This window comes from Toxoplasma gondii, chromosome XII (assembly GCF_000006565.2).
Source record: "Toxoplasma gondii ME49 chromosome XII, whole genome shotgun sequence".
Classification (NCBI taxonomy): Eukaryota; Apicomplexa; class Conoidasida; order Eucoccidiorida; family Sarcocystidae; genus Toxoplasma; species Toxoplasma gondii.
Genome location: NC_031480.1, coordinates 347,091 through 366,022, shown reverse-complemented (window position 1 = coordinate 366,022; position 18,932 = coordinate 347,091). Strand labels below are relative to the sequence as shown.

The following is an 18,932-nucleotide window of genomic DNA, read 5'->3' as shown; positions in this document are numbered from 1 at the left end:
TGCCACTGGCGGCCGCTGTGGGGGTATGTGTTCTTTCACGTCGTTTTCAACTGCGATCCGCTCGTTGCGAGGCAACGGCACTGCTTATCGACACTGGACCAAGCCTTTTGTAAATTGGACGAATCAGAGACCAAACGCTTTTTTCAAGCACCAGGTCCTCGGGGCTGCAGGCCGGGGATCGCCCGAGAGTTGCGTCACGAACGCAGGCCTCAAGCCCTGCGATGTGAAAAGCCCTTCCGAACAACAACATTCCCGGAGGGAAAGAGCGACGGCGATCCACAATTTCTGTTCGCAGACGAGAAAGCAACCAATGACTCGGTTCACTGACCCAGCGACATCAAGCACTCCTCTCGTCTTTGGGTTCCATGTAACTCGCTTCTCGATTTCGGCGGCGTCCGCTGCTAGAGGGAAGCTACATGTTCGCTCAGTTGGTTGAACACGACGAGATGGCTGCCAAAAGTCTGTTATAGTTGTAGACTGGCCTTCGCCGGAAACACGGATTGCGCTGGACACAGAGGTACTGATTCAGAGTGAAGTCGGTCACTTGCTGGGACAAGGTCGTGAAGATCGGGGTCACCACACTTTCGACCCGACTATGCAAACTGTTGCCTGGACTACTGTTCCGCACGGCACCATTGCTTTTGTTAACGCATTGCGTCGCACAACTGAGACAGCCTAGCGATAGATTTCTCTTCCGCCGTGGGCAGCTCGCAGAACTCCAGGTATCACACGGTCATTTTTGCACTCGAGGAGCACCCGAGAAACCGAGGTCGCGTTCGCGAGTGGCTTTGGTGCCCCGGATCGACAACGATGAAACGTGCAGCGACTGGTGTTCACTGGGGTGAAATCCACTTGTTTCCGTCACTCAGGAATTGTAGATTCAACCCCATCTTTGAGGGATCAGGCGTCAGCAGAACGCACAATAACATGAATGACTCGTCGGCGTCGTCGAGGATGGCTTTGTCGGTTTTGCTGAGAGTCAGCAGTGGTGACGTGTTTTGCGCCCTTTTCCTTAACGACAGCCCTTTTGGGCCGACGCATTCTCGGTCTCACGGCCTGGAGACAGGCGACGGAGCGTCATCGACGGTAGCTCGTAATTTTCGAGAGGGTGAGATAAGGCAGGAGCCGAATCATGCCTCGGACTGCCAGAAACGTGACGACCGCCGGTCTCTTTTCTTGTCACACGCCTATGGACGCAGGCACCAAACCGTCTTCTGTGGCTTCTCCGGCTGTAGGGCGTTCATGTTGCCGGCTTTCGGGTGACTGAGAAAACCAAGAACTCGTTTGTCAGTGCCACCGGCGGCCGCTGTGGGGGTGTGTGTTCTTTCATGTCGTTGTCAACTGCGATCCGCTCGTTGCGAGGCAACGGCACTGCTTATCGACACTGGACCAAGCCTTTTGTAAATTGGACGAATCAGAGACCAAACGCTTTTTTCAAGCACCAGGTCCTCGGGGCTGCAGGCCGGGGATCGCCCGAGAGTTGCGTCACGAACGCAGGCCTCAAGCCCTGCGATGTGAAAAGCCCTTCCGAACAACAACATTCCCGGAGGGAAAGAGCGACGGCGATCCACAATTTCTGTTCGCAGACGAGAAAGCAACCAATGACTCGGTTCACTGACCCAGCGACATCAAGCACTCCTCTCGTCTTTGGGTTCCATGTAACTCGCTTCTCGATTTCGGCGGCGTCCGCTGCTAGAGGGAAGCTACATGTTCGCTCAGTTGGTTGAACACGACGAGATGGCTGCCAAAAGTCTGTTATAGTTGTAGACTGGCCTTCGCCGGAAACACGGATTGCGCTGGACACAGAGGTACTGATTCAGAGTGAAGTCGGTCACTTGCTGGGACAAGGTCGTGAAGATCGGGGTCACCACACTTTCGACCCGACTATGCAAACTGTTGCCTGGACTACTGTTCCGCACGGCACCATTGCTTTTGTTAACGCATTGCGTCGCACAACTGAGACAGCCTAGCGATAGATTTCTCTTCCGCCGTGGGCAGCTCGCAGAACTCCAGGTATCACACGGTCATTTTTGCACTCGAGGAGCACCCGAGAAACCGAGGTCGCGTTCGCGAGTGGCTTTGGTGCCCCGGATCGACAACGATGAAACGTGCAGCGACTGGTGTTCACTGGGGTGAAATCCACTTGTTTCCGTCACTCAGGAATTGTAGATTCAACCCCATCTTTGAGGGATCAGGCGTCAGCAGAACGCACAATAACATGAATGACTCGTCGGCGTCGTCGAGGATGGCTTTGTCGGTTTTGCTGAGAGTCAGCAGTGGTGACGTGTTTTGCGCCCTTTTCCTTAACGACAGCCCTTTTGCGCCGACGCATTCTCGGTCTCACGGCCTGGAGACAGGCGACGGAGCGTCATCGACGGTAGCTCGTAATTTTCGAGAGGGTGAGATAAGGCACGAGCCGAATCATGCCTCGGACTGCCAGAAACGTGACGACCGCCGGTCTCTTTTCTTGTCACACGCCTATGGACGCAGGCACCAAACCGTCTTCTGTGGCTTCTCCGGCTGTATGGCGTTCATGTTGCCGGCTTTCGGGTGACTGAGAAAACCAAGAACTCGTTTGTCAGTGCCACTGGCGGCCGCTGTGGGGGTATGTGTTCTTTCACGTCGTTGTCAACTGCGATCCGCTCGTTGCGAGGCAACGGCACTGCTTATCGACACTGGACCAAGCCTTTTGTAAATTGGACGAATCAGAGACCAAACGCTTTTTTCAAGCACCAGGTCCTCGGGGCTGCAGGCCGGGGATCGCCCGAGAGTTGCGTCACGAACGCAGGCCTCAAGCCCTGCGATGTGAAAAGCCCTTCCGAACAACAACATTCCCGGAGGGAAAGAGCGACGGCGATCCACAATTTCTGTTCGCAGACGAGAAAGCAACCAATGACTCGGTTCACTGACCCAGCGACATCAAGCACTCCTCTCGTCTTTGGGTTCCATGTAACTCGCTTCTCGATTTCGGCGGCGTCCGCTGCTAGAGGGAAGCTACATGTTCGCTCAGTTGGTTGAACACGACGAGATGGCTGCCAAAAGTCTGTTATAGTTGTAGACTGGCCTTCGCCGGAAACACGGATTGCGCTGGACACAGAGGTACTGATTCAGAGTGAAGTCGGTCACTTGCTGGGACAAGGTCGTGAAGATCGGGGTCACCACACTTTCGACCCGACTATGCAAACTGTTGCCTGGACTACTGTTCCGCACGGCACCATTGCTTTTGTTAACGCATTGCGTCGCACAACTGAGACAGCCTAGCGATAGATTTCTCTTCCGCCGTGGGCAGCTCGCAGAACTCCAGGTATCACACGGTCATTTTTGCACTCGAGGAGCACCCGAGAAACCGAGGTCGCGTTCGCGAGTGGCTTTGGTGCCCCGGATCGACAACGATGAAACGTGCAGCGACTGGTGTTCACTGGGGTGAAATCCACTTGTTTCCGTCACTCAGGAATTGTAGATTCAACCCCATCTTTGAGGGATCAGGCGTCAGCAGAACGCACAATAACATGAATGACTCGTCGGCGTCGTCGAGGATGGCTTTGTCGGTTTTGCTGAGAGTCAGCAGTGGTGACGTGTTTTGCGCCCTTTTTCTTAACGACGGCCCTTTTGCGCCGACGCATTCTCGGTCTCACGGCCCGGAGACAGGCGACGGAGCGTCATCGACGGTAGCTCGTAATTTTCGAGAGGGTGAGATAAGGCACGAGCCGAATCATGCCTCGGACTGCCAGAAAAGTGGCGACCGCCGGTCTCTTTTCTTGTCACACGCCTATGGACGCAGGCACCAAACCGTCTTCTGTGGCTTCTCCGGCTGTATGGCGTTCATGTTGCCGGCTTTCGGGTGACTGAGAAAACCAAGAACTCGTTTGTCAGTGCCACCGGCGGCCGCTGTGGGGGTATGTGTTCTTTCACGTCTTTTTCAACTGCGATCCGCTCGTTGCGAGGCAACGGCACTGCTTATCGACACTGGACCAAGCCTTTTGTAAATTGGACGAATCAGAGACCAAACGCTTTTTTAGGCAAGAGGCGCTCGTGACTGGATCTGGTCTGTGGTAGGCATAAGGCGTGATGAGGTGATCGTTCCCCCTATACTAAAACCGAGACGGAAGCCCCTGAACGGTCTCACAACCGATGCACCGATGCATTGATTTGTGGACAATGAGAAAGCCAAGGCATCGTAGAACATCTCACTACAATATGACTTGAGGGCCTGTCGATTTGACCTTATAGGCTGGACGCTGACAGTCATTATAGGATCAGGCCAAACTAGGGACCCTGTGGTAGAGTTACAACACATGGATACAATCACAGGTTGAAACCGGAGCCCCTCCCACAAGGGTACTTAGATAGACATTAACATACCGTACTGGAACGAAATGCATTACTACAATCTATCACGAAAGCTCAGTCACGATGTCGCAGTACTCACTTTCTGTTCGGGGTGCTTCTGGATCCATCACGGGTGAAAGATACAGAGACCTTTTCGTGGAAAGGAAAATTTCCAAAGGGCAACTGGCCAGAAAAAAGCATAAGCTGGATCCCAGTCAATGTAGACATCGAGAGGAAACGTGGTAACAGCATGAAGGACGGCGGTGACACCCCGCGGAAGGATTCTTGTGGCAAGGATTGCTTGATGAAGCGCCAGAAACGGCATTCCATGATGTGGGGCGATTTTTGGATGGACCACTTACGTTGCAGGAGATGATAACATTTACATTTTTATGAGGACTTAGTTGGCTCATCTACTCACATGTTCTTTACTCAATACGTAGAGAATGAAAATCCAGTGTTTGTGCATCAAACTCACCAACAGCGGAATTTCCCGTTGTGAGGAAGGTGGACATATTCTTTCCCATTGAACCGCTTGAATGAGTTTTTTGTAGTAAGGCGAGAATTAACAGACAGAATGATGAGCTTTCTCACATGGAAGCTACAAAACAGTCGCGCAAGGTAAGAATGTATCCAAGGCCGGCGAGCGCACTTATGGGGTACAGAAAATGGAGGAGCTGTCACATGTCGGGCTTAACAGTTTGCTTTGGCATCCAATACAGCTCTCAGGAGGGATTCTTTGGTCAGCCCTTTCGGATCAGCTGCATTGGTTGAGCAGGCGTGCCAGTTGACTCTAATCTCCGACGATTATCTGTGACCGGGTCGCATCCATCTAGAGTCGAGTTTTGCACGTCAGGATGGTGGCTTCCTACCACTAGTCAGTCCTTTTAGGCATGTGCTTAGCGCGAAGTGCTGTGGTGTGGAAGCGAGGGACAGCCGAAACAACCTTCCCTGTGAGTCTGTGTTGGTCCTTCCTGGGCCGTCTCTAAGTGCCTAGGTTGAGGCGATTCCATTAGTGTCGTCCCTGAGAGGGTTCTACTGAGCGCATTCGTTCGAAATGAATGTAAGCGGAAACACCGATCATTTTAACACTGCAGAAGGTTCGTTGAAAAAGCTAAAACTGTGGACGAAAATACTATTCAGGGACAATATACTTAGACAGTCATGATGTTAAGGCACAGGAAATGATTGTTGCGGGCAACCAACGGAGCATCATGCCATCGCTATAATAATGAATAAGAAATACGCAGGCATTTGTACCTGGCCTCTGCAACACAAACTACCGAAAGTTGGCGTGGTCGAACGCATGCACTGACTCTTCAGCAGGAAACCGGTGTGACGTGGAGAAACCACAGCACAGACTAACAGCGATGAAAGGGGTTGTTTACGAACAGGGGATACGTTGGGGGGGTCGGCTTGAGAGGATGACCGGACCTCACTAATTTGAATAAATCGGAAATTCAAAAGCGTTCAACGAGGGAATCTCTAATAGGCTCAGCCTCGTCAGCCTCGATGTGCCTTTTCTCGATTCCGTCATGGCGACGTGACCGCCACAACACATCGCTGCAACCGAATATCCTTTTTGCCAGCCAATAACGAGCGCACTTAGTAGGTTGGGCAGCGAACACTATGCCTATGGCACATACGTGCGTTGACTAAGCTGCCGGCGACGCTTCCATGCTGCTCCAGTGTGCCCACTCTGCATCAGAACTGAGTCAGCTAGAAGGGCGACTCCGTTCACTCCTGCTACCGTAGCGGTAACTTGGCATCTAGAAGATTCGGACGACGGAATCGGGTCCACGGCCTGTTTCGGTATGCTGGCCTGAATGCTTCCGGCTGCAAGAAAAGGCATGCAAAACGCCACGTTGGCCTTCCGGGATTTTTGCGTCGTTCCAACGAGATGCAAAGATAAGACCTGACTATGATCTCTATCTTTTCCGAATTATTTCAAGCCTCGTATTTAATTGTGTAGTGTTCATGTGGTTGACATGGGGAAAATGCCACTCTTCATTCCGTCGCTATAAAAATGGCAATTTAGCTCAGGACGATGACGATATCCCGAACCCATCTACGCAAACATACGATGGTTCGCCGAATTTGGTCGCTCCCCCGCGATGCACCTCTGAACCTTGCTCCACCCACTGTATTACGTACAACCACCATGTGAGTGAGAGAACTTTCGCGATGAACTTATGTGACACCTTTAGCATTATCCCCCAAAACAGGAAACCGGGCCAGAAATGACGAGTAGCCATCATACCTCCAAAAATTGCTTCTAAATGTGAAGCTTCTGCTGCGACGCCGGAAGAGCTGCCTGTGGATGCGCTTTGGTGCCTGGTTGCCATCGTCACCTCACTGGATGCTTGGTTGAGGTCCGACAGCTGTTGATTGCCTTGCCTTCTCTTTTCTAGAAAGGAAGAAAAAACCGTCTCATCTTCCTGATCTATGAGTGCCTGGATTTTGATTCGATCTTCGCGTTCCTCCTATCAAGAAATGACCACAAACGACATCAGCATTCTTTGAAGTAGACAATGCGGGTGTGCTGCATTGCACTTACCTCTTGTGCTGATCATTAGCTGAGCATGTCTGCATGAATATACGGAGTACCCACTGGCTTTATTTTTACAGCAAGACTTCTTTCTCAGCCGAAGCTGTTCACCTGTTTTGATATCATTGTGTCCCATTTGCTGTCGTCTGCCGCCTCCTTGCTTTCTTCATCTATCATTGCCTTCACTGTCGCGAGCCATCTGTAGGGATAAGGAGAGTACAAAGGCAGCAACCACACATGTGCACAGTGACAACAGAGTCGGTGGACCAGAGTCGGTGAACTCGACACCATCTGTTTTCTTGGTCACAGGAAAGGTCGATACCCGATATCGGGGAAATAAAGAAATGAGTCTAAACCACGAAATCTTGTATAGAAATACGATGGCTTCCTCGAGTGGTCCAAAACGTTCCTCGAAAACAGACCATCAGTCGACTACGTGCTCACGCTGAAGGCGTCTGCAGCACCTATCACGGCTTGATAACGACGGGTCCCGGGCTGTGGGTGGAGCCCCCGGTGGCCCATCTGTCCACGGCCGACGACACGCCACCAGATGCATCCGCCAGATATAAAAAACGAAGAGTTAACAAACGAAAAGTAGCATTCCATGAAAATCTGTCAATGCATGTAAAGCCACGGTTACTAAGTTTTCGGTGACGCTAACTCCTCGACATTGGCGACAGGCGCAAAAATGCCTACCCCTCTCGACCGGTCTTCGGACATTTGTCCGTTCCCAGGTTACTGGAACGCCAAGCGCTCTCCGCTGCCTGAAAAAAACGATGCACGCAAGATATTCAAAAAGATGAGGGAAATTCTGCCGTCTTCTTAACTACCTGTCACCGTATGGCATGACCATGCTTGCGACGAACAAGTAAATCTGAACGAATCTTCTGGTGACATGCAGCAGCGTTGTGTGGATCCACTGACGATGCTGCACTTCGACTATGGAAAGAGAGGGATGCTGCGATTGATTGAAGGTGAGCTCATTCGGTGGAAAGCTCAGCCGTTTCCCCTGGCGCTCTTCAACCCAGTCCTGGAGAGCACCGACATGGCTACTTCAGTTAAGAGAGCGTGCACACCCATGTCGTTTAACAGAACCCCAGATGAATGTGTGCAGCCACACCAGCCGGACATGAGCAGGTCGCTACGTGCAAACAGAAATGTCTGACTACTATGTATATCACAGGGCACTCGCGCGGTGTCTTTTTGCAAGGCAAAAAATTACCTTCAGCCTCTCACGAACTCGTTCCCGGAGTGCGTGAGTCGCGGGATCGCCAGAGGGACTTTGAGACTGCGATGTGTGACGGGTGGAAGTGGCTACCGAATAGTGCCTCTCAAAATCTGGTTCATCATTGGAGCTCGTTTGCACGTGCGCAACCCTGTTACCCTTGTCGAAGTCGCGGGTCCTGGCAGCGCTTTGTGGAGGTGCATTGCTGGCCCCTGCAGGAACGGGCATGTTGGAACAGCGTCTAGACTCCCCGTAGCTGTTGGGAGAGGACGAACGTCGTGTGTCCCGATGCTTGGAGCTCGAGTCGCCGTGGTGAACGTTCTCTGTAACCCCCGAACAATTCTGTACCCGTCGGGCCTCTGGGGATCGAGAAACCGTTTCTCGTTGCTCCGAAGCACGAGCAAGGTAACCCGAAGACTTCCATCTTGACCCCTGAATTGACTGTAAATGCTTGCTTTCGCGCGTTCTGCGCCTTCTGCTACTGCTCAGACTGCGTGAACTGCGCGATGTTCCGCTTCTCCCTAGGCTTGACCTGTCTCGTGCAGCTCTGATCTTCTCTAGACTGGGGCTTCGCCCTCCACGTGAGCGTGTTAGGGTCTCTACGCTGCTTCCTCGACTCCGACATCGTCGTCTCCCCCGCGCTTCACTCCCACTGGAATCCCTCCCGCGCTTCGTTTCTCGCCGGTATCTCTTTCTGCCGCTTTCAAACCGCTCAGTAGAAGTCGAGGTCGAGGCTGACCGGCGCGGTCCCCTCCCACTAAAGCTGTGGTTCTGACTTCGCCTCGACCTCGCCTCGCAGCGCCGCCCTTCGTCTCTGGCTCGCTTCCGTTCAACCTCGGTTCTGTTCTCTAGCGCCGCCTGCTCGTACACACTTTCAAGACCTCGAACAAAAAACTCTTTGAGATCAGTTCCTGCTGGCGCGGAACTCGTCGCTCCGCCTCCGCTTCCGTACCCAAGGCCAGTGCGTCCTCGGCTTTGTTTCGCTTGAAGTGATTTCTAAAGGGAACAGCAGGACCATGTACGAGGCTCGCGGCACAGTTTGCTGTCGGAGGCCTCGCAGGTTGTGAATTTGCTTTAGAGGTATTTTGGCCCAACCCTTCCAAAATCTGCGTGGTCTTGCTATTATGCGCAGTGCATATTGACAACGGCCCAGTCTCGAATGGCGAAACACACCACGAAGGAAACAGGCGCCACAGTCATCGCAACCGATAGAGCGAAGCCGCCAAGGGGCTTCAGACAAATCTGCTCGATGCCCGCTAAACTCCACACCACTCGCAATCGGGAGAAACACACACAGGAAACTGAAGGGAGGCAACGGAACATTTGGAGAGTAAAAAGTCTCGAAGTTTTATCACACAAACCTATCTCTTTCGGTGAAATTACTCGTCACTTTTATGAGGTCACTTCAGCACCGGCGACTTTGCGAGCGAATTGTGTGTGAATAACACGGGGGTGCACTAACAAAGGTCAAAGGTATGAGAGAGCGAACTGGCTATAACAAATTCACTCCCCTTCATCATGCAAGGCACCAAAGATTGCGTCGTGTCGCCGCGCCAAATGATCAACGGTGGAGACGCTCGCAACGGGAGACAGGTTGCAAACGACCGAAAGGAGTTACACTCACTGCTTACGCAAAAACGTTCCTGCGTCTCTTCCGTCCAAGACATCCTGCTACGGTGTTCTCTACGTCCGTCCTTGTCTCCACCCCTCCTCTCGTCACCTGGACGTGAACTCCGGGAGAAATCTGCACAGAAACCGTTCATCAACCGGCAAAAAAATCACCATGAATAGGCAAAAACAATGACATGCCTCTCACTGATTGACCATTTCGGGATACGCAATGCGGAGACGGGTATCGGTACGGTGAGATTCACAAATACAGCTGTGAGGAGCTCGCAGGCATTTTCTTGTGAGACGGTATACGGGAACCCCTGCATCGACTGAAGCTTTCATTTACGGCCTCTTCTCATTCGACGGCTACATGAGAAGAGATGGACACACACCTGGCAGCGCCGAGGGTTTGCCTAAATGCGGTGTTAAAAGTAATTCCATTCAAAACAAGTGACGGTAGATTCCCGGCTAAACATCCCTTTTCTTTGAAACTAACTTCCCTTCTCGCTGTTTGTTGATATGCTAACTTGTGATGATTGATCAATATGTTCCACCGGTACTCGTATTTCACTGAACGCGCCCAGATGTAACTGTTTTGATCACTCTAGCAGGGATCTTTGATCCTTCAGCGGCTATAATAGATGTGAACTTGTTAGCCACATGTTTTTGAAGCCATTCATAAATCCTGAAGATTTGCGAGTGTGAAACATGTTCGGAAGCAAACACGCCTCAACACCTCGCATGTCATGCTTTTCCAACGGCAGAGATCCTGTGAGTTATCGAAGCATCAGAGGTTCCACGGCAGCTTTGACTTCCGGACCATGAGTCTACTTGCTAGCGGGTTGACGGCGACGGCGAGAGAGCGTGATAGAAAATAACAAATACGAATCAAAGAACAGATGGTTAATGCCAGGATAATGCGGACGTCACGATTTTCTACACTGCACACGTGCATGATGAAGTCACTACGGGGTTTCCCCTTTGACTCACTAGACACGTCCATTGGGCGACGTCGCAGCAACCGGGGGAAGAGCGAAAGCTGAACAGGACCAGGGAAAACAAAGAGAGCGACCGCACTACGGACGGAACAGCGTAACTGCTTGAACCATGCGGTGCGAGAACAGCTGGAGACTTTGAATGGTTCCGCTTTGAAATTCGCCGGATAGAAACGCAGGAAAGCTCACGCCGCGGAGACAGTGTGGTGTGGCTTGACGCGTCGCGAGGATCCGTTATTTCACAAGTACCAATGCATGTATACCAGATTCCATCAGGGGAACGACATCGTGTCAGCATTTCACTAATTAGTTGAAAAGAGGTGACGCACCGCCGGAAACGCAGCCCTAATGCAGACTTGCTGAGACAGGGGAGACACGCGGAAACACGGAAGAGAGGACTTGTGCAGCCAAAAGCTGACACGCTAAGTGCATAGACGATTATGAGCTTCTGAGTACTGCGACACAATTGGGTACATCGACAGATACAGGGATTCAAACAGCATCAACGAAGCCGGGGGAAGTGTGTTTCAACAAACACATACTACAAAGATAGGGAAAGATATCGCTTCCACGGAAAAAGACATACGTTAACATGAGTCTGGCGGTATGCCTTTTCCCAGGCTCATTATCGAATGAATGAGAATCTGCGGGGCGGGGGGTAGAGCGAAGTCCTCGTGTAGCCAGTGAAACTGCTTCCAATGTGTTCAAACCCCGGCCCGGTCCTCCAGGTTCAAGGCCGCTTGAGCTCCTCTCAATACAGAAAAAAATTGCAAAGATAATTAAGGAATATGCTAAATGTGGTGGGTGGAAATGAAGGCCAATTCTGCCGGTTTCCGCCGTGCCAGCGCCCTCTGTCTAGATATCCATGCAGTTCCTTAGATACAGGAACGGAAACTCGACGCGGGAGATCTAGTGCATAAACAACAAGCATACATGCGATGCTAGCCACTGGAAAAACCTCTGCATTCCTGATATGTGCACTGAAGAAAGAGTGTGGCGAATCAGGAACTCCAGAAGCACCGTCTCCAGCGCGAAAGCGACGTCACATACGGGGTCTCGAGTGCATGCACTGCGGCCGGCTTTCATGCCTCATCACGGCTAGCTTCGAGGTGCTTCATTTTTCCCCTTAGTTAAGGGCTGACCGTGACCGTCCGCTCCGCAGTCTTGAGCAACATGACATAAGCAATGTTGAAAAAGCTCTGGCGGGTCCAGAAGTCGAATTGCGCCTTTGCGTGTCTCGTGAAAACCGACGAACTTGTGTCAGCCTGCATACACTCAGTGTGGTCACTCACTTTTACGTGGCATTCCGCTGCACATGGTAAACACACAAACCGGGTGCTCCTGCATGCGAAACAACGAGTTTGCCAAGCACCCGTTCATTGGGACAAATAGCGTTTCGTGTAGCTTCACCGTATAAGCTTGAGGGAACGGGAACTGACAATTTTCAATCCTCCGAGGGCTGAGATACGGCATCGCACGCGTCTCGTCTCAATTCAAAAGTTGGGTGGGCAGTCTCGCAGCAGCAAAACTGCAGTCTGTGCCCACTGAGAACAAAAGATAAGGGTTGTCGAAGACTTATCGAGATAATGGAAAAGCCCCGTTAGAGGAGTCCGTCTTGCCGTGTGAGTTGCAAACTGTCCGAGTGGCTGGAAGGGGTAGTCGGGATTAAAACAGATGTATAGAAGCACGTCCCATGATAATGCAGTTTGGAAGCCTCAGCTGGATCCGAAGTTTGCATATTTTTCGTTTGGCGACATACCCGAGTCGGGGTCGGTTTTCGTCGCTTGAAGAACCCTGCCACTCATAATGAAACCTCTCAAATCGCTGAAACATCGAGCAATTTACGCTGTTCTGTCTGTAATTCTTTTCCACGAAGCCGTTGTATATGGTGTAGATTCCATCTCACCAGGAGCGGAACGTGGGCAGGCAAGGCTGCGCGAGCATGTAGAAAAAAAGGAAGGATCAACAGTCATCAAGGGGGAGAACGACAATGGCATTGTTACCACCTCTACAGACGACGTGCGGTGCGATCCCACGTGGCACGGCATTGCGCCCTCAGCAGCATATGAAATTGTTTTCACAACCAGAGAGGCTCTTTCACAAATGGGTATAGACAGGCATCACGGGAGTGTTGACACGGCGTTCAGAAATCAGGCGCGTATCCCGTCGGTGTACGATATGTTTGATACCAAGACTGTCGAAGCTTATGAGCATTATCTGAATGCTCAAGGCTACGTTCTTCAAACAGCGGAGCAGGTTGTCCTGACGAGCGCGCAGGGGACCTTTATCGATTGCGGGATTTGTGCTGCCGGTAAGTGATGTGACTGATAGGTTCGTGCGACAGCGTGCTGTTTACGGGTGGACGGCGGTGCCGTCTGCGTTGTTCAAATCACGCAGAGAACTCGTCTGAGAGATGAGAGATCAGCAGTGCTTATTTGGGACAGGGTAAAGGTGCCTGAGGACTGGGATAAGGCTTTGATTCTCTCACCAACTACGCGTATGCGTGGTTGAGTCCAGAGTTCGCGCTATCTCTGTTGTCGAGTTTCTACATTCGTCAGGACTGTGGGGGCCTTCGTTTTAGTGGAGCATACGGACTTTAGTAGTAAGACGAGTCTGTAATATTATTTTGTTTTTACAGTGCCAATAGAGGAGCAATTGGATGTTTCGACACATCTTGGTTTCTGTGTACAAAGGATAGGTGCACGTTTCTTTCGCTGTGATCAGAAGCTGCCGTTCACCACTAACCGTTACTACTTGGGTCTTCTGTTTTGTCTGGTCGTTTTTTAGAAGCTGTGTACAGCTTTGTCCAGCTGTTGTCTGTGGATGAAGATGATGAAGGTCCTACTGCGTACCATTTCGCACCGCTCCATTATCCTAGCTGGAAATTTCAGCCCATTCTAATTTCCGTCCCTCCAACGTCTTTGGCCATCCCCAAGAACGTGGAGCTAACAGTTGATGCGGTTGGCATATTAGCTTGTGTCAGCCCAGGACATCAGCCAGTCTTTTTTCTCAACCCGTTGCAAACGGGTAGTCAAGCACCAGGTACGTGTCGTAAGAATGTAAAAATGATTTGCTTTGGTTTAATGGGTCGCGGAAGCTATTCCAGAGTATTGGCAAAGGTATCGTAAGCCACGGTGATAGACCACTGCGTTCAATGCCAGCGATGAGATTAGGCACTAGCGCGAAGCAAACACGTCGTTGCCAGAAATGAATTAGCATGGTGTGCCACTGGTTGATGCACTTGGTCCTGGTGCTGTGTTCACGGCGATGTGGAAGCCCGTGCGCGTGCCAACTGCCTGGCAAGATTAAAAACATATGAGAGAGAGGTGTGCCGTGTTTCTTCACTGTCACCAACTGTTGAGCAAGTAGTCGCATTTTCAGGTTCACTGTTTACCACATTAAACACTCGGCGTCTGCTGGTGCCGCCTGTGCGTTTTTGTGCAAAATTGTTCTCCTTTTGTATTTTACTTTACTTGAAGAAAATAATGACCTCGAGTATTGCTCACGCCATATGTCGGAATATATGGCAGTCCCGAAGAATAGACTGACATGCTGCTTTCTACTTGTCCGTCAGTCTTCCGCAAGGGCCCGTTCGACGAACATGTGGAAGTCGTTCGTGTCCAGGCATTTCGTAGTCTCCAACCAGACACTTTCGTGTTGGAGGCTACACTGCCTATTCGGCGGAACACTCCGGTTGCCGCTCACGTGATGAGAGAAGGGACGAATCTCGTCTATTTCGCTACTGTCACCGGCCCCCCTATTCTGCAAAGTGCCATGGTCCTTGGTTCCTTCACCGCTAACCCAGAATGCTCGCTGAAAAGGAATACACCAACTGGCGCTGTTCGTCTTCACTGTGAGACGTGGGATACCCTCGTCAAGCGTACTGGTAGGATTGGGAAGCGGGAGGTCAACGAGGTGACCACACAAAACGAACCATAGGATTAAGGTGGCTGTACCTAGTTAAATACGGGGGAGGATGAAAGGGGTGCATGGTGGTGTTCTCTGGAATATATAGATGACTTAACATGCTGTAGCCGTACGGAGAAGGTAGCGGACATCTCGTTGCCTGGACACTGGAACGACATTTGCCCATTCATGCAAATGCCGCAACATACACGCGAAGCGCGCACGATGGTGAATGCAAGCGTTCTGCGTTTTTCTTTGCCTTTGTGCGTGCGCCTGAATGCAGCCGATCGGTGGCTCCATCGGCGTCAGCAGAAGTCGCGCAAATCCTGGATTATCGGCGGTTTTTTGGGAGCGGCAGCACTTGTGTCATTGGGGTTGTTAGTAAGAGGGTGCACACATGATATTCGCAGGGGAGTCGGTTTGTGGAATTTCATTCTTGGGCGCATACCCGAAAGGCGAAGAGAGAGGTTCGGGGTAGTGAATCCGTCTGGCGTAAGTGGACATATGAATCCCTACAACATGGCGGCGGCCGCCGGTGTGTCGCTGGCGAGCATAGGCCTTGGTGGTCGCGCTGCCAGAACTGCTGTACGGATGTCTGGACTCACACACGCTGCAAGAGGCATTTTGCTAAGAGGAGGTGGGCTTCACGGGGCAGCAGCAACTTCCATAGTAGCGGGCTTGATAGGGATATACTACGGAATTCGAGGCGCCAAGAGACAAATTACTCAACGACGAACGCAACAGCAGCTGAATCGCGGAGTTGGCGGCATGATAAAAGCAGTGAAGGTACCTGAAAAGTCGAATCCAGAACAACTGAAGGCAGGCATTCTATTTGTAGTTTTGCATTAAGCCGATGATGTTGGTGGCTTTCAAACTGCCGGGATCCCCCTCGCGTACACTGGAGATGTGATTTCCGTCTACGTAAGAACCGGCAAGTGCTGGCGAGTTCTGCCTCGAGAATTTGGGTTACAAATAACATATGTGGTAATGCGGCCCAGGTGTATGCAGTGGTTGACATTGCACGCAGAACCCGAGTTCCAGTCCGCGTCCCCCCATTGTGGGCACGTCTCCGTTGCGTGGCACGCGATATGTTAGCGCACGGGATCAACGGCTGTCCGTGACCAAGCATTCGTCTTTTTTGAGGGGCATCCTGAGCCCCCGCGGGCGGGGTAAAGCAGTGACTTTCGAAAAGGCGAATCTGATGACAACGGGAGTCCGTGCCCAGTTACAGCATGAATTCCGCACTCACCGTGCCACACGAAGTGGCTTTCGCCGGTTTCCCGGTGCTGCCTGCCTAAGCGTGAAAACAGATTCAACACAAGCTGAGCGATATTTACCAGGTGAATGGAAAGATTTCATGCCGGAAATAGAGTGAAGGAAGAATTTTTGAACAGTATTTTATAGTACACTGGCGCGCAAGGGCGCAGCGCCTGTCGTGACAGACAGTTCAAGGAGTGGGAACTAGATCTGCCCTTCAGATGCCGGACAACTTCTTGAGTGCAAACGAACTCATTTCCGTTGGCTAGCTAGGCTAAGAAGGCGTGAAACAAGATAGAAGTACCCATTTGGCATTTCCATGTGACGGGGTCGATGCGAAAAGTCTGCCGATGCGACTGGAGATATCTTTGAGGACTCCTGACGAGCACCCATTTGAATGGTGAGGGTGGCCGCATGTGGTGGCATCTGCGTGGTTGGCGCCAGAGAGATGAGAATCCATTTCTCTTTTAATTTACTTTTTGATGTGTATAAGGACCCAGGAGCGACCAGGTGTCCCGCTGCTGGCTAACACTGTAGCAGATCTGGTTCGCGAGTACGGTGTTCTGTCGACAGGCTCGGGTGAAAACACGGCATTTTGCCGTTTGCACGCAATTCTTTCAATGAAGATGTCACTATGTTGGCATTTGGCTACGTGGAAAGGATGCTTACTGGTATAAAGAAACACAAGCCACGAACTGCCGGTTGACGAAACTGTTGTTTTTCACAAGTTTTCCACTAGTCGCACGCTGGGCCCTCAGCAAAAGCGGAACGATACACAGATGCCTTTGTTGTAAATACGGAGAGGATTTATGACACAGCAGCCGGGTGATTCTGTTGATGCCTCATTTGAGGTTTCGTTTCTGTTGAAAAGTGGCCTTCAGGATTGCGGGGGAAGCGTCGTTGGGGGGAGAACCGGTGTGGTTCGAGTGATGCTTTTTTTCTTCACATCCTTGCGTTCATGGGCAGTTTTCGAATCGCTTCCAAAAGTGACTGCAATTTTCTTCAGACTCAACCGGCCGAGAGGGCGTGGGTTAAGCATGTCGGGATGAGCTGATAGTAGCCGATCTGTGGCATTGTTCGACCGCCTTATGTCATCAGGAGCATCCAGAGGAAAGTACTCGCATACCTGAATGGTCATGCTCAACTCAACATGACGATCCTTCTTCGTTGACGGCGTGGGCAGCGTTGAGTCTTCAGGCTTGGCCGTTGTGTCGCAGGGGACATCGCTTTGAAGAGAATCTTTGAGCGCGATATAGGGCTTGACCCTACAGGGGGCTTGGACTATTTTCGTACTCAGAGGCAACGCCAGCGGCATGGGTGTCACCCGAGACATTGGAAGCACAGTTTCTTCGTGGCGTGTTCGGTTTGGAACTGTCTTCGACACAGCTGGATTCGCTGCAGGGGCGGAGAAACTACTCAAAGGCCGCGCGCGAACCCCTAGGAGCCGAGGGTCGCTTATCAGGTTCGTGATAGAGGGCGTGAACGGGCGCGCCGGCGACGAGTAGTGTTGGATGTAGCGAAGGGACCGCCTCGAACGTGGTATAGGAGAAAATAATGGGTACTTCCGAAGACATGGCTCACCAGGTGACGAAGATTGCCCTCTCGTGAACTGCAAAACAGGAAAACACTAACGTGTCTAACTGAAACTAGTATGGACACGGACCTCTGCAGGTAGTGTAAAGGATCAACGTCCAAATCAAGGTCGTTTCTTTAGCAGACACGCGACACAGGGCTCTTCGTCAACGTTATCCTCATATAAAAGATTACGGAGCTACACTGAATGACTGTGCAGAAAGCAAGTGTCTTGAACTGAGCAGTTGGTGAGGTGCTTACGAATCTGAGGACGATATTCTTCAACAGACTGCCCAGCTTGGCAGCTCCACGCAGCTGCTTCCTGAGGTCAGGCATTGGATGAACCATCACATGCTAGCTGACGTGAGCGGTGGAGAGGATGTGACCGCCACTGCTAAAGCTCCGCTGCTGCCGGATGAAAAATTTGATGGACTCGTACAGACGTGAAAGCAGAAGACGCCGGTAAAAAGAAAGACTTCCAATCGAACGCCATTCAATTACAACTTGCTGGAACTGTTGAAATAATGGCGACGTCGGCACTTGATGAGCAAACCCCCGTTTCGAGGTCTGGATGGGGATGCTCGTGAGCCTCAAGACAACTTTATCCCCTGCGCCGAAGAATGTTTCTGCGGCCACCAGCCGGTAACGTTTGAAGAACTTTCACTGCAGACGGTAGACAACGGGTGAACCCGCCATCACGACAATCACACAGGAGACGGATAGAAAATGGAAGGTGGTCTCATTGACTATGATTTATTTCCTTCAGCTTTTGTAACGATGTAGACTGGAAACACACTTGTGGTCGACATGTTGTTTCCTTGCTAGATCACGATGAGCAACCTTCCGACATAGATCGTCTAACGAAAGTACCAGAACATCGAATGGTCCGCTCAGTGCCACTCCCCTAGCCAGGGTCCAGTCGACATGATCAGTGAACGCCTGTGTTGTCCGTTGGGAGACCAAAGAAAGCATCTGCGATAGCCTAACTCTCGTACTCGCTTTCCAGTACGCATGTCTGAGCTGGCCTGGCAAAATAACCGCCGTCCGAGAGGCTCTCCTTTTGTCGCGCCAAGTGTCTAGAACGCCAGGACAACACGGTGGTTGTGCATTTCAAACGGCAACAGAAGGAAGGAATAGATTGGTCGCGTTACGATTTGAAAATTCCCCTTAATCGCGCGAGCTAGCAGTCTTCCGAAGGTGATATCGCTAATATCTGGACGGACAGCTTGCCACAAATGTTTTCCGCCAGCAAGATCTGAAACAGCTCACACGTGCTGTAGCTTGAGGGGCTCCTCGTAAGGCTAACTCGGCACAAGAGGAACATTGGAAAGCAATATATACTTAAGAGCGCGACTGCTTCCTTCGGCAGTACCCGTGTTTGCCGACAGAGGTGCAACAGTCGTTTGTGATTGCAGGCTGCCAGTTACGCTATAAAACCCCGCGCCACCGGACGGGATATGGACTCCGTGTGCTGTTGCTCATTGGCACC

General features: G+C 51.5%; 3 protein-coding genes across 3 annotated transcripts; 1 reads left to right on the top strand and 2 right to left on the bottom strand.

Annotated features, from left to right (window-relative positions):
• Positions 1 to 5,467: 5,467 nt before the first annotated feature.
• TGME49_299670 (hypothetical protein) lies at positions 5,468 to 11,794 on the bottom strand (the record flags this gene model as incomplete). Its single annotated transcript, XM_018782368.1, has 8 exons — positions 5,468 to 6,165; positions 6,590 to 6,812; positions 6,989 to 7,076; positions 7,574 to 7,641; positions 8,100 to 9,098; positions 9,734 to 9,846; positions 10,704 to 10,752; positions 11,759 to 11,794. 8 exons carry the CDS (start codon positions 11,792 to 11,794, stop codon positions 5,963 to 5,965), a joined length of 1,779 nt encoding a protein of 592 aa, XP_018635212.1. The 3' UTR covers positions 5,468 to 5,962.
• TGME49_299780 (hypothetical protein) lies at positions 11,072 to 18,493 on the top strand. The gene is made up of 4 exons (XM_002371672.2): positions 11,072 to 13,019; positions 13,496 to 13,750; positions 14,283 to 14,594; positions 14,898 to 18,493. The coding sequence occupies exons 1-4, from the start codon at positions 12,515 to 12,517 to the stop codon at positions 15,461 to 15,463; spliced, it is 1,638 nt and encodes a 545-aa protein (XP_002371713.1). The 5' UTR covers positions 11,072 to 12,514; the 3' UTR covers positions 15,464 to 18,493.
• Positions 16,397 to 18,531, bottom strand: TGME49_299790 (hypothetical protein). The gene is made up of 3 exons (XM_018782369.1): positions 17,705 to 18,531; positions 17,307 to 17,480; positions 16,397 to 17,163 (listed from the first exon to the last, which is right to left on the bottom strand). Exons 1-3 carry the CDS (start codon positions 17,789 to 17,791, stop codon positions 17,137 to 17,139), a joined length of 288 nt encoding a protein of 95 aa, XP_018635211.1. The 5' UTR covers positions 17,792 to 18,531; the 3' UTR covers positions 16,397 to 17,136.
• Between the last annotated feature and the right edge of the window lie 401 nt (positions 18,532 to 18,932).

Excerpts from the sequence above, each read along its gene's own strand:
- TGME49_299780 (XM_002371672.2), top strand. The coding sequence starts at position 12,515 with ATGAAACCTCTCAAATCGCTGAAACATCGAGCAATTTACGCTGTTCTG. Across the intron at positions 13,020-13,495 it reads TTGCGGGATTTGTGCTGCCG|AAGCTGTGTACAGCTTTGTC; the intron begins GTAAGTGATGTG and ends GTCGTTTTTTAG. Across the intron at positions 14,595-14,897 it reads TACCCTCGTCAAGCGTACTG|CCGATCGGTGGCTCCATCGG; the intron begins GTAGGATTGGGA and ends GCCTGAATGCAG.
- TGME49_299790 (XM_018782369.1), bottom strand. The coding sequence starts at position 17,791 with ATGGTTCATCCAATGCCTGACCTCAGGAAGCAGCTGCGTGGAGCTGCC. Across the intron at positions 17,481-17,704 it reads AGAATATCGTCCTCAGATTC|TTCACGAGAGGGCAATCTTC; the intron begins GTAAGCACCTCA and ends CCTGTTTTGCAG. Across the intron at positions 17,164-17,306 it reads GCGACCCTCGGCTCCTAGGG|TACGAAAATAGTCCAAGCCC; the intron begins GTTCGCGCGCGG and ends GTTGCCTCTGAG.